General features: G+C 40.4%; 1 protein-coding gene across 1 annotated transcript; it reads right to left on the bottom strand.

The window, feature by feature from the left end:
* Window positions 1-271: 271 nt before the first annotated feature.
* On the bottom strand, window positions 272-10,243 carry c2h1orf53 (chromosome 2 C1orf53 homolog). Its single transcript, XM_034700093.1, has 3 exons — window positions 9,768-10,243; window positions 4,783-4,884; window positions 272-644 (listed from the first exon to the last, which is right to left on the bottom strand). Exons 1-3 carry the CDS (start codon window positions 10,008-10,010, stop codon window positions 573-575), a joined length of 417 nt encoding a protein of 138 aa, XP_034555984.1. The 5' UTR covers window positions 10,011-10,243; the 3' UTR covers window positions 272-572.
* Between the last annotated feature and the right edge of the window lie 4,873 nt (window positions 10,244-15,116).

Here is a 15,116-nt window from a genome sequence, read left to right as displayed (position 1 = left end):
ACAGTTAAGTCGAGCACTTGTGGAGTGTAAATGATGCTAATATGCATGCAGTTGTACATTTGGGAGAAAAAAATAACAAGAGATGCAAAGCAAGAGAGCACAAGACTCCATCTGACTATCTGCAGCTACTTTCCCTCATATGCCCTTTATCTGGAGGGCGAAGATCTAAAATGCTCTTTCAGTTTTCATCTCCATACTCCCACCACCCTTATAAATGCATCAGAGGAGCAGAATACCACAAAATATTAAATAGTCGTAAAGAGAAACCAGAAAAGGAGCTCAAGGCATTTCATTGGACATTTGAGAAATATATCAGAAAAAAACCAGCAAAATCACAATTTGATAAAAGACTACTTTACATGGAGTTCTAGTGAAAGGATCCTCCTACCTTCCAGTCTTAGAATGAAAACAATCCGAGGAACAGTGATTCATATGAGGTAGGTATTGCACAGATGCTACCCATATTTCATCATTTAGTACACTGCTAAAAATGACTCTCAAGTAGTCCAAATGAGGATAGGCTGAAGACAAGGAACCACTCCAAACAGGGGTTTACCTTGGTCACATCAGGCCTATACATAAAACAGAGAGTTAAAGTGTTTCTTCATGGCGGGGTCCTTCACGTTGACTTGGCCATATGGACACTAGAGGGGGGAAAATGAAATAATTAAATGGTGCTAAACGGCAGCATGTGGAGCAGAACATCCGTCACACAGAGAACAAGACACGGACATGTGTAGAGAGCAACAGCAGACCAGAGGAGCAGGAGTGGACGAGGAGAGACACGACGGGACGGGATGGATGATATGACACGGCTGGGGCAGGACAGGGAGGTGAAAGTGAGCAGAACAGAGCCCTGTTTCCCAAAGTGTCTTCAGAATGAGTGGATCGTGAAATCACTGCAGCGTCTATCTTCAGGTGTTTACCAAAAACCATCAAGACAAGCTTCAGTTTGATTCTCTGTAACTTTTAAAAGGTATCATCTTGGTGGCCTAGCGGTCTAGGCGCCCCACGTGTGGAGGCTGTGGTCCTCGTCGCAGGGGTTGCCGGTTCGATTCCCGGCTGGTCGACCATTTCCTGCATGTCTTCCCCCCTCTCTGCTCCCCACATTTCCTGTCTCTCTTCACTATCCTATCAAATAAAGGCAAAAAGCCCCAAAAATATAACTTTAAAAGGTATCATCTTACAAAGTAATACCTGGAGGATTATGTGTGAGCTATTAAACAACTTTAAAAAGTTTTATTCCTACCCTGTTTGAAACTAAAGCCAGTATCGTAAAGGGCAAATCATAAACCTATTCTTCTCCCTGGTGATAAACTCAGTGTTTGGTTCAGGAAGAAAAAAACAAGCCGTTTGTTCTGCAGACCTGGTCTGGTTTATACCGCAGTGAGAAAAGTTTCCCAGTGGTTAATACACTCGTAAAGCCCCGGTGTTACCGATTACACCAGATATTTTACAAGGTTTAGCATCATCAGCATCATTGTCTGTGCAGCACGTATTACTGCATCCACACGGACTTCAGCAGATGGTAGAAAACAAACCAGATGTCATTCCAGGGTAAAAGAGCCGGGCGCTAGAAGTAGGTGAGGCCTGGAGAGTACAGCGACGGCACCGATGGATGAAAATGCTCCAAAGTTAAAACAGTTTAATTTTGCTGAGCTCCAAAGGATTTAAAGAATCTCAAACCTGTTATGTGATTCTCCTTCATGAGGAGCGATCACAGGTCATGTGAACAAAAGGAGGATCAGTTTGAGTCATGCCATCATGTTGGGCTGTTTGTCCGTCTACTGTCTAGCTCTATGTTAAAAACATGACTCTCCCTTATGTTACATCCTCTGCCATCATGTTGTCAGTCAAATACTAGACTAACATTGTTGTCTGAGTCCTAATATGCTTAATAAAAACATATTGGTGAGGGTAGTGAACAGCACTAATGGTGTACGTCTAGTAGTGGTGCAACGGATCATCGTTGATCCGTGATCCGTACGGATGCCTCTCCACGGCTTGGCACGGACGTGGTCCGCGGATCGGTTGATGAAAAAAGTTGCGCGTGTTCACGTGATGACCGCATGTAGAATCCACACTCACTCGTGAAGCGCAGCGGTAGTCATGGCAAGTGAAGGAGCAGAGGGACTTGAAAACCCTCCTGCATCTTGTAAGTCACATGTATGGGAGCATTTTGGTTTCCCTGTGAAATACAGTCAATGCTGAATGTGCTTTAGCCACGTTATGAAATTCCGTCGTGCACCCACTAGACCAGAGGCCGTCAATACGCGGCCCGCGGACCACATCCGGCCGCCTATTTGTGGCCCCCCGAACTGTTATTCCTTCACTCTGTGTTTTGGTCGGGTCACTGGTGTTTACCAGGACTTGTCTCCATGTCAACAATACGCCGACAGGCTGTTACTGGGTCACTAAAGCCCAAGATCCACAGGATGCGTCGCGTTACGTTACGGCTGCGCCGCGCACGTCGCAGCAAATAGGTTCCCATTCAAGTCAATGCTCTAGAGTCCACAGGGCGCGCTGCGGCGCGTCTCAGCTCCGTCTCTGGAGCGTTCCGCCGCGCCGCTCTGCCAGAGATACGCGGGGAGTCTATTTTCGCCGCTCCCCGCGCCCAGCACGCGTCAATCGACACAGAAATGATCGAACTATCCCGGAAGTCAGGCACGAGGATCGTATGCAACATTCGCTCACTTTCAAAATAAACACCATGTGCAAACACAAGATCGTAAATTTCACCACTTCTTCAACATTACGTCATAACCTGTGGCATCGGGCCAGACGTCAGTCTCAAAAGATATCCGACACCATGGACGAGGAAAAGTTTATACTGTGTTGTTCTCGCGCGTTTTGGAGTTCTCAAAGGATCTTGAGTTTCCTGCTCCGGAGTGCGCCCCGCTCCAAACACGCATCCTATGGACCAGGGCGAAAGCCCCGGGACGGAGCAGAGCTGTGTCGCAGCCGTAACGCGGCGCACACGCATCCTGTGGATTCCCCGAGTTAGAGTCCAATGCTGCAAGTGCAATTTTTAACTTTCACTTTCGTTTTTAGAGCAGTTCGCATGTTGGCACTTTGCCAGCTGTAGGACCCTAGAATAAAACGGTGTGTTCCAAGTTTGCAGCTCAAAGAAAAGTGGACGGTGAAAATCAGCGATTGAAAGAAGAATAGAGTGAACCTTTTGAAGTTCCTCTGCTCCTTCACTTGCCATGCCATGAAATGCAGTGAATGAGGCAGGACTGGGTCCACAGATAGGGTGCTTTGCACATGCAGTACATTTTGAGTTGAATGTTGTTTTTATTTAATGGGCAAAGTGTTTTACAAAATAAATGGAGGGACAAAGTTATATTTGTCTTGTCTTCTTTTTTTTTTTTTTCTTTTTTTTTTTGCTGATCCGAAAAATGATCCGATCCGTGACTCAAAACCGTGATCCGATCCGAACCGTGAGTTTTTTGATCCGTTGCACCCCTACTAATTACTAGGAATGGGCATTTCAAACCCAAATACTCTCAATAATCATTGACATCTATTCGCCGATTATACGAAAATCTATGCCTACCCCTACTAATTACAGTTATTATGTGCCCTTCATCACCAGCACCTGCATCATCAGTCCCTCCAGGAAGTTGCGATTTCGCGATCGCAACTATCAACGCAAATTCAACCAATCAGCGCGATTTTTTCGCGGCCCTGCAATTTTTTACAATCACCGCAACTTTCCCGCAAATTTGACCAATCACCTCAATCTCAGCCCCTGAACGTCATCGGTTTTGTCATCAATTTGACTTCCTTGGAACATAAACGTAAGTCCTCACTTGATCGGCACTTTTCAACATAAAACAGGCACAGAGAACGGGTGAAGAGAGAGAGGACAGCAGGCAGGACGAGTGACCATGACAACGTTGTTATTTATAGATTGAGGGGCTCAGTGTTAGCTTGGTCTCTACCTGCAGCAGGTGTGCTTTATGAACCAGCTCTCCTCACCTCCATGCATCTGTCTCATCTTCATTGATGATTTTTACCCCCGGTATGTGTTAGTGACAAAGACACAACCGGGGGACGTCTGTTTACTATTTGATGTTTGACGTTGTTGCCGTGGTTACCGTAAAAAGCTCCTCGTCTACAGCTTGATTTAATCCAGTTTGGTGAAACATCAGACACATTTAGTAAGTTTGAATCAACTCATAGTCATCAAAGATGCAGATTAATTTCAGAGTGCCGTGAACTGACTGTACATCAGTCGCTGCGAGGTGCATTCAGGGACCGTCGTAAATGTGCAATACAGTCCTTTCATGGCATTTTTCTGTGAATCAAGAGAATCAAAATACAGTCAGTGGCCACATCAAGAATGCTTTCTAAAAACAACTGTAATTTAGTGTATTTACTTGCCCCTGAGATGTTATTGGGGGAAAAAAGCAAAAAAAAAAATTGCAACTTTCACCACAATTTTTTCAAAAAGCTGTCGCAAAATCAGGCTTTTTGGGGACGCAACAATCACAAAAAATCCTGCGAAATCCTGGAGGGACTGATTATGCCAGTGGATTGTAAATGTTTGTATTTGACCATTCCATAAAAATATCACTTCACCATCCTTTCCTTATGATGCATGTAAACTTGTTTCAACGTGAAGTCCGGGGTCTAAAAGAAACACTTTGAACACTTTTGGGAAACAGGGTCAGAACAGAAAGGAGGAAGGGACAGGATGAAACTGAACGACGGAGACAAAAACAGAATAAAAACAGAGAAACACACAACCTGTTAAAAGAGAAAAAACAAAGTGCTCACATGTCTGCACGCGCTGCCACAGCACTTCCCTCTCTGAAGGTGGGCATACTCTGTGAACACCTTGTACCCACTGGAAGGGTCGACATACATCTGCTTCTTTGCCTGAACATAATGAAGGTATTATTATTTAATTAGCATGACATACAAACCGGTACGGCGGTGTGTGACCCCCGCATATACAGCACATTTACACACCCAGACACAAAGCACAATGCTGAATGTGAATGTATACATGCAGACAGATTGCTGTGGGTCAGGGAAAGAGGGAATGCATGACCTGTATGCATAGAAACAGATGTAAGACCGCCTCACTCTGATAATGTTTCTTATTAATTAGTGCTCTTTTGTGCATCATTCTGTGGGTGAGGATCTGCAATGATTAATCAACTGGTAGCATTGTTTTTTATATTTCATATGCTTAAAAACGACACAATCATTCTTTTATTCTGACTAATTACTCATTTTGTGTAAAAACAAAAACACCTTCTGAACGAGAAAAACACTTAACTCCCCGTGCCATCCCTCAGGAAGTTAGGAAATGTCACCTCTCAGTCTGTTTCAAATTGAGAGCCCACTAGTTGGTGAGCTCTGACAGGCCACAAAGGGGAAAAAAGCCCCGGGCTCTTTGGTGACACAGCCTGTCATTTCACATGGCATTCCAGGACCACATAGTGAAGCTGGCAGAGCCGGGCCCCCTCTCTGTATTGTGCTTTTCCCACCCAGGCCCTACCGCTCTCCTTAAGTCGCGGCCAACTTGCTTCAGTTTCACCCACACTCAGAAGCACAATATTTACAACAGATACGCCCAAAGGCATGCAGATGACACCTACGTACTACTGTGATCAGAACAGAGCTCGCTGTCTCCGCTTGATGGAGGCGCAAGAAAGGATTGGGTGGATGTGAAGGATCTGACAAAAGCCTATTTGACAGTTATATTGAGTAAAAAAGGAACGCTTCTCAGTAGAATTCGAACCTACTACATTTACAGTATTTAAATTGATTTAGCCTAAACAGCTTCAAGCTTTAATTTCAGAGTCCTTCTTATACGTGAGGAGGTTTGAATCAAAAGAATTAAAGCATGTCTCCAACAATAATCCTCACCGCTGTAATTAAACCCAAAGTAAAATATCACTCTGACAAGGACCCATGGGGAACCTTGCCCTGGAGACAAGCTGGCTCTGGAGATGTATAACAGCTGGTGTATTATCATACTGCCACTGATATCAGCCGAGGTAAACAGGAGTTGTGCCGGTGTGATGTTATTTGTACTGATGATATTTGGCCTATGTGGAGTTTGTTTTTCCAAGGAGCATGTCACTTCCTGAAAATATTGAATACTGGTGCAAGTTACTAAAACCCTTGTATTGAACGTTGTGTGTTGATATTTTGTTTGGTACGTGTAATGTAGATTCTTCAGCTAGTTCAAAACGCCGCAGCTCGAGTATTGACTAGAACTAGGAAGAGGGAGCACATTTCTCCAGTGCTAGCTTCTCTACACTGGCTCCCAATAAAATGTAGAATAGAATTTAAAATCCTTCTTTTAACCTACAAAGCCCTTAAAAATCAGGCACCCTCGTATCTTAAAGAGCTCATAGTGCCCTATTACCCCTCTAGAACTCTACGCTCCCAACATGGAGGCTTGCTAGTTGTACCTAAAATCTCTAAAAAGTAGTATGGGAGGTAGAACCTTCAGTTATCAGGCCCCTCTCCTTTGGAATCATCTACCAGTCAGGGTCCGGGAGGCAGACACCCTCTCCACTTTTAAGAGTAGGCTTCAAACTTTCCTTTTTGACAAAGCTTATAGTTAGAGCTGGATCAGGCTTGGACCAGCTTTTGTCATGCTGTTATAGGCTTAGACTGCCGGGGGAACTGGCACACTGACACACTGGGATCCTAGCTCACCCCCTTCCCCCCAACCCCCTCATCACTTACTTTAACTCTGCCTGTCCCATTAAAGTTACTAACCATAGACCTCTCTGGAGTCCCTGAGCTCCCTTGTCTCGTAGGTTCCTCTGAGCTGCCGTAGACGTCCTCCTGCTGCGGACGATCTGGACTCCAGCGGCAACAGCTTCTACGACTCGTCTCATCACTATCACCTCTCTCTCTTACTCCCCTCTATCTGTCTTTCCAGACCCAACTTGGTCGAGGCATGATGGCTGTCTAACATGAGTCTGGTTCTGTTGGAGGTTTCTGCCTGTTAAAAGGAAGTTTTTCCTCTCCACTGTAACTAGCTAAATACTGCGAGGTGCAATGCTCATGATGGATTAAGGTGGGGTCAGACTGAGTCTTACCCTGTCTTGAAGTTGGGTCTTTGTTCATAATTTGACATAGAGTGGTCTAGACCTCCTGTGTTTGTCAAAGCGTCTTGAGATAACGTTTGTTGTGATTTGGCGCTATACAAATAAAGATTGATTGATTGATTGATTGAATGTCCAGTTACATGTCACTTCTAAATGTCAGATTTAATTTTGTGTTAGGTCCTTTTATAAAGCACTTAAAGCTGCAGTTGGTAGGATTGGGGTAGAAAAAAAACCTACTTATTTTGTGCTGTGTTTGGCAAAAACTCATCAACAGCCATCAATAAATGAGGTATTTTGAAATTATGGCGAGACCTCTGTTTTCCTCTGCCTCTGTATCCAGCAATCTATAACTTCCAATCGCTCCCATCAGCGCTGACCAATCAGAGCCACTCTCCTGACTGGTCCTCCTACATTGTCCTGATTGAGCGTGCACTACGATATGTTTGTGGGCGGGGCTTACAGGAGCAGAGGGGTGTAGTGAGAGGGAAATCTGGTGTGGAGGAGTAGTGTTGACATTCAAAATCTCTCCCTGAACTGATGTTTATTCAAGGACTACCAACAGCAGCTTTAATCACTTTGATTAAGATTTTAAACACAAAGATATCATCATGAAAACGTAATGTCATGAATTTGATTTCCTTGTGTTTCATGCTTTGGTTCCTCCCCGTGTTTATTCTGTTATAAGTTATCTTTTGTCTCCCTTGTGTTTAGTGATCCATGTCTTGTGTTGTAGTCCTGATTTTATTTTGTAGTTCTTGATCCCTGTGTTTCCAGCATAGCTTAACTTCCTATCCTTGTGTGTTTCCCTCCCTTTTGATTTACCTGATTAGTTTCACCTGTGTTCACACCTGTGTTAATTACTGTGTATTTAGTTTCTCTGTTTCCTGTGTTTCCTGTGATGTCTGCGTGTCAGTCTTCCTTGTGTTCCCTGTGTTATTTTGGACTTTTGGTTATGTTTGTTAGAGTAACAGGTTCAGTTATGTATCTATACATTTCAGTTCCTTTACTTTTATAATTACACAATAAATACCTGATGTTTAATTACTTGTATGACCTCGGACTTTGTTGATGTGCAGCTCCTCCTTCCTGTGAATTTCTTCTTCTGTGGTTATTTCTTTATATTTGTTTTCCTGCCTTCCCTCTCCCCTTAGTATTGGGTCTCTATTGTTATTATTGTAATCTATCTTAGTTATTTAATTGTTTTGTGTGTACCTATGTTCCCAAATATATTACAATGTGTTATATTTTCTGTAGGTAACCTGAGTTAATTCTAATGTCATGTAGAGACTTTTATTTTCTTGTAATATTTTAAGAGCTAGCTAACGTGCACGGCAGACTGTGCTAAGTTACGTGCACGGGATGTGATGTGATTTTGTTTATGTAGAAGATGGAGCAGGCTGCCTTTTACATGGAGGTCTATTTGTCTTTTGTGTCAGGAATAAACGGAGATGCAGAATCCTGGTGTCACAGTTATCACACAACACAACGCAGGAGTAAACCGGTCACATTAGACATTTCAGTAGTTCTGTCTGTACCATAGACTGTAAAAAATATGGACGTAGTATCCGTGACGTCACCCATCTGTTCCTGAGAGCTGTTTTGAAGCAAATCGACGGCAGCATCCATATTGGTAATGCGGAACTCAACTAGGCAGAGTGTGACGTAGTGTGAGTCTCTTAGCCAATGGCTGTGTGTTCCCGACCGGGAGTCACGTCAGTCATGTCCTTATTTGGGCAAAACTCATAATCTTAATATCTTCTTAACCGTCACGTTAGAAAAAAATTCACCCCCCGTACAGTGTATGCCATTAGAGAGATTAGCGTTGTAGGGCCAAGCCGTTTTTTGAACCAGGCTGTAAACATGTTTATTAATGCTGCAAAGATCGTCTTTTTCCCATTCATATCTATGTAGTTTCCGGTGTTTCTGCAGCCAGCCTCAAGCGGATTTTCGATGTATTGCAGTTTATATCACTTCCGCATTGGCTTCATCGTTTGAGACCGGAGTTTGCCGCTTGGTCTGTACCTTATTAATACCTTTTTATTTTTAAATCTGGTCTTAAGTCCTCCTTCAGTCTTCCCCCCTACGTGACACATACAGTTCTTTGAGATATAAAACAGTAAGTAATTTGGGGTACCATCAGGTCAACATTAAAAGTTAAACATGCATTATTAAATATTATGACAGGACACAAAAAATATGTAATGATTAGAGCTCTAAAAGTGGTCATAATATTTGCAAATGATGCCCAATTTTTACTTTATTAGTGTTTCTTTGGACTTGTGCATGGTGCATTTTTATATTTACATATGCTTTAAAGCCAGAGGTTCCCAAACTTAATTACTTAATATAGCTAGTCTGCAGAAAATTAGCTTATCTACAAGCACATGTGGTTGTGTTTCCTGTGCTGTTATGAATTAACCTGCTGCTACTGATGCTTTTGTCAATATATTAACAATGGGTAAAATATGAAATAATAGATTATTTAAACTTTTTTTAAAATTTCTGCAAGACTTCTCAGGACCCCCCTTTAGTGTCTCGCGACCCTCAATGGGGTCCCGACCCCCACTTTGGGAACCCCTGCTTTAAGCTATTTTATTGGAAATTATATCAACATCTCATTTCAGGAAAAGAAAGCATGCAGAACATTCACCCAGAGACACACAGCTCTGATTTGATTCCAGTTACCTCACAAGCCTCTGTGTGGGCTCTGTGGATGTCCCTCTCCTCCTCTGTGATCTCTGCTGCACCCCGGTCGTTGCTCGTCTTCAGGTCTGGTCCTCTCCGGTCTGCACTGACCTGCAGACTGCTCCTGGTCCTCTCCTCGGACAGACTCGGGACTGACATTGTTAAGAGTCTCGTGTTTAACTTGACCTGGAGGAGGATCAGTCTGCTGATGAAGGCTTTGCTCGGGTAGTGTTTGTGAAACATGCTCCTGTAAAAGTGACTCCGCTGGTTTAAAAACAGAGTCAGAGTTGTTCTCCTTTAGAGAACATGTTTCTGACTGTGTAAGCTCGAGCAGAGACTTAGAGACACACATGTAAACACTCCATGTTCTACTAACAAACTGCTCCTGATACTTCTCCAACTTTCTCTTTCCTCCTCTCATGTGTTCCCTGCACAGAGATGTTGTACTTCCGCCTTTGCGACGTCACACAAGTGACGACATGTGACCTATGTCGTAAGACTGATCTACTCGCGCACACAGCGCCCCTGCTGTCTCACACCAGCCAACAGAGAGTGAGCTTACCTCACTAAAGGGTACAAACATGCTGCATGCATTCATGAATAAATACTGATGCATAAATAACAACAGATAAACAAGTCTTCATGGAGCATTCTTATTATTGAATTATTAAACTGGATTGTGCAACATAAGCAAGCTAATGGAATCTATCTATCTATCTATCTATCTATCTATCTATCTATCTATCTATCTATCTATCTATCTATCTATCTATCTATCTATCTATCTATCTATCTATATTAAATTAGATATACTTTATTGATCCTTCATTGGGAGAAATGATTGTATTCCAGCAGCTTACAACACTGTACAGGAGGATACAACAATGTATTTACATGGTTAAGAATATAACAATGATTATAATGATAATAATCATAATAATTAAAATCATAATAAAAAAATGCATGTTTAAAAATTAGATAAATAAATATTTAGAAAATAAATAAATAAATAAATACTACTACTAATAATAATAATGATAGTGACAACAGCTATAATAGTAATAATAATAATAATAATAATAATAATAATAATAATAATAAAAATAAATTCAAATAAAAGAAAACATAAATAGATAATAAAAAAATAATAATAATAATAATAATAATAATGATATTGATACTGTTTTTAATAATAATAATCATATATATATATATATAAAATATACATAATAATAATAATGATAATAATAGTAATAATTCAGGTAAAATAAAATATAGCAAATATTACAGATTTATGCACTATGTACATCTTATGAATAGATAGTAAGGTAAGTTATTACAGAGAAAATTGCACCAGGTTATTGAAAACATACACAGTGGGATCTATCTATCTATCTATCTATCTATCTATCTATCTATCTATCTATCTATCTATCTATCTATCTATCTATCTATCTATCTATCTATCTATCTATCTATCTATCTATCCATCTATCTATCTATCTATCTATCTATCTATCTATCTATCTATCTATCTATCTATCTATCTATCTATTGATGCTATGTTTAAATGCATATAATTCTATAACTATAAACAGGGCTTCATCACACTCCCCCTGTATAAGTCAGACCTTATTCTCCTTCACTGCACTACCACTGCAGAGCAAACAATGACACCTTCCTGCAGAGTTTAAGTGCATACATTATATATTACAGTCAAATAGTGTCTTGGACAAAACACTGCAAGGTTGATGAGTGGACATTAATGAGTCCTTTCAAGGTTATCCACTGCTGTAAGCCACCTCTGATGATGTGTCTGCTAAGAATTCTGGGTAATGAGACCTGACAAGTGTCTTTTGACTGACATTGTGAGGTCAATTTACCCAAAGACAAATTACACATCGCTGGAGAAAAATTATATGCCGCTATATACGAACTGAAGCTGAAATATCAACTCCATTAAGTCTGAAAAATGCAGATATTTTGAAGATTTACATTTCAGGAGACCCAGGGAGGTCTGGTGCTCGCGACTTTGAGGCTCAGTCAAGGTTATGTAGTGTTTTTGTTGTGAGATTTTAATCCAAGCAGCTCAATGATGTGGACTTCATCTGACTGAGACAAACTTTATAACGCGGTCTGATAGTTTCAAGGCCTCAGACGGACAATGAGGCACTTTATAATTTTTAGTATCAGTTTCAGGGACAACTCCTGTTTACAGATATTTGCCATGTGGAGCTCTCACCAGCTTCCAGAGCCCGACACTCATGGGAGCTTTATTTGTGTTTCTTTGTGTGTCTGTGTGTCATTTTGTGTTGTTATTTTTTTACGTTAAGGCAGCAACCCTGCCATTATCATTTCATACGGATGCCTGAAACAGCATGCCCCACTCTGCTGCCACTTAATTACCTTGCAGTGAGCCTGAAGAAATCTGGCTCTGATCCAGTCAGACTCTCTGGAGAGGGGAGAGAAGTAACTCTGAGCCAGTGGTTTCAATTTACCATGGGACAAACATTGCTTAAACATGCAAACAATAAGAGGATAATTCACCTAAAGAGGAATTAAAACCAACTAAATATCAGTCGTTTCACCAATTAATGAACATTGTATCATGTTGGTGTATTTCCCCATTAAAAAGCTGAGTCTGCATGTTTTTGTGTTTGGCTCAGACTGTTTTTAGTAATCCCCAAATTTATGTAATCGAATAATGTGTTGCAATTTCAGCATTTATTACATGCATGGGCTGCAGTGTGATTACAGTAAGTAGCATTTACACATGACTCACTATAATTATGGAGGCTTAAATTAAGATTATACTATTCTTCTACTGTCCACCACAGTCTAATGTCATCAATCTTACTTACACTGATTACTCTGCAACTTCATGCTTTTTGCAGTCTGCTCCCACAAGCTCAACGCTTTGTTATTGTTGTTTTTTGTTCTTGTTAAACTTCACTTATAATTTTTTTTGAATGCTTGAATAAGGAGGTTCAAGTACAAACACATACACGTACATCCCCATCACCCCCTGAATCACCTGACACCCTGAAAAGCTATAAAACAAGACAGGAAAGTGATAAATAAAGATCAGTAAAGATAAGATAATTGATAATAATAATAATAGTAATAAAATAATAATAATGATGATAATGACATTAATAAATAAATGAGAAATATGTCACAATACATAAATAAATAAATAAATAAATAAATAAATAAATAAATAAATAAAAGGTTCCAGAGAAGGTGTCCAGAGTTTGATAAACTGGGATCATGACTAGCCTTACTAGTAATAGTAGTAAGGCCAGAAAACAGAATCTGCAGTTTGACTCCTGTTGACCTCCAAAGGCAAATACTTCCCTCTGTGCGTTGTGTATTTACCCCGTCACCTCCATGTGCACACAGCAGGCAACACGTGGCAGCTTCTGTCTGAGCAGAGAGGCCTCCTGTGCTGGAATAATGCAACAAATGTCAGGTGTTAAACTCAATCTGGACTGGACCTTTTAGGGGGAAATTTTACAAAGATAGTTGCATTTGATTAAGCTAAGTGAAAACAGATTTACCTCACTACTATAGGAACTTAAGGCCCTTGCAAAGATATTGCTTGCGTTGCCCAACTGTTGTAAGGGCTCATCTCTGTACATCATGCAGCTCTATGGTTCCAGTTCTACTACTCAATTTAACTTCTATAATCTTCTATATCTAGCTGCAGACTCTTCCTGTTGTGTGTTGGGTGGTGGGGGCTTCTAGGTGCCAGGTGCAAGAGCAGATAGTATCTGTGTTGTCACTACCCGGAGCTTGCTTTATGGAGCCTGGGCCTTGAACGTGGCAGTACTGTATGGGTTATTAAATTGGGGTGGTCTGCTGGTGGATATCATGGACAGTGGGACGCCTATCTGGGACGCCAGAGTTAACTGTTTAGCCTCTCCGAGGTGTCGTAGGCCGAACTCAAAGAAACATCAGTGAAGAGAGGAGCCCACTTGATAACTCCAGTGATGTGCTGGCTCTCACTACTTATCTGTCCTTTCTATCTCAGGCTTTGGGGGACATCAGGAGCCATGGCATATTCACTCTGATGACCACTCTTCACTGCACTGTACCTTATCCTGCTCATTTTACTTGTTTCTTTACACTGAATCATGTCTTGTTGATTTTATCAGACTAATTTGATATTGTTCTCTTTTATAAACTCTGCCCTGTGTGGTGACCTTCAGTGCTCTGAAAGGCGCCTTTAAATACAATATAGAATAATCATTATTATTAGTTATTATATATAATGATGAAAACTACAGCATCCAACGTTCTCAACACTGCCATAATAAGACTCCAGACCACCAGAGTGTCCTCTTCCTGATCTCCGGGGACTTCAACCATGTATTTTTCACATAGCTTATTTTGTCTTCTGTACATACTTTTGTTATCATTGTTTTCATTGTATTTGTATTTATATATTATTAGTTACTTTCTTATCTTAATGTTATTTGATATTCTTATTTATTGAGTATAGGAGCAACTGTAATGACTGAATTCCCCCCGGGAAAAATAAAGTATTTCTGATTCTGATTCTGATTCTGATTTTGGGGTAGGCTACTAAACTTATCATCAGTAAAGGGTACAGTGGGGTGGGTTTCTTCACTGAAGCACTCATCCTTTCTTTCAGCATAAGTACCTTGTGTTTATCTAAAAAAATTGGGCCTGAAAGAGTAAATGTTGACATTATATTTCTCAGAAAGCAAGAAAAGTTTCATCACATGAATGTTAAACTTATTTTTTTTCAAGATTTGTTTTTTAATGGCAAAACGCAAGCTTTACAATACAGGTCCAGTATTTCAAACTTATTTCATGTTTACATACATACATACATACATACATACATACATACATACATACATACATACATACATACATACATACATACATACATACATACATACATACATACATACATACATACACACATACACACAAATAAATAGATATAAAAGATTATAATGTTAAATAAAATAATTGTATATATGTACTTCTAATGAGTAAACAGGTAAGTAGCTGAATAAAGCAATGAATATAACAATGATAATCAAAATAAGAGAAATAATAGTAAGTTATAAGATAAGAAAAAAAAAGTAGATTCAAAGTAGTAATTTAAGAATCGTGAAGATAAAATAAAATGGCATATAAACAAATGTACTTAACACACATATCTAGCTTGAGTTTGAATTATCTAATGCATGCGTCAACTGCAATCATGTGAAGAAATGAAATAAAATAAAATGCTGCTTTAACACCCACTCCCCCCACCCACCCATTACCCACCCTCTACCCTTGTATGGCTCTTTCAATTGTTTGTTTTTC

The sequence above is a fragment of the Notolabrus celidotus genome, chromosome 2, assembly GCF_009762535.1.
Source record: "Notolabrus celidotus isolate fNotCel1 chromosome 2, fNotCel1.pri, whole genome shotgun sequence".
NCBI lineage: Eukaryota > Metazoa > Chordata > Actinopteri > Labriformes > Labridae > Notolabrus > Notolabrus celidotus.
This window is presented reverse-complemented; position numbering and strand designations above follow the sequence as displayed.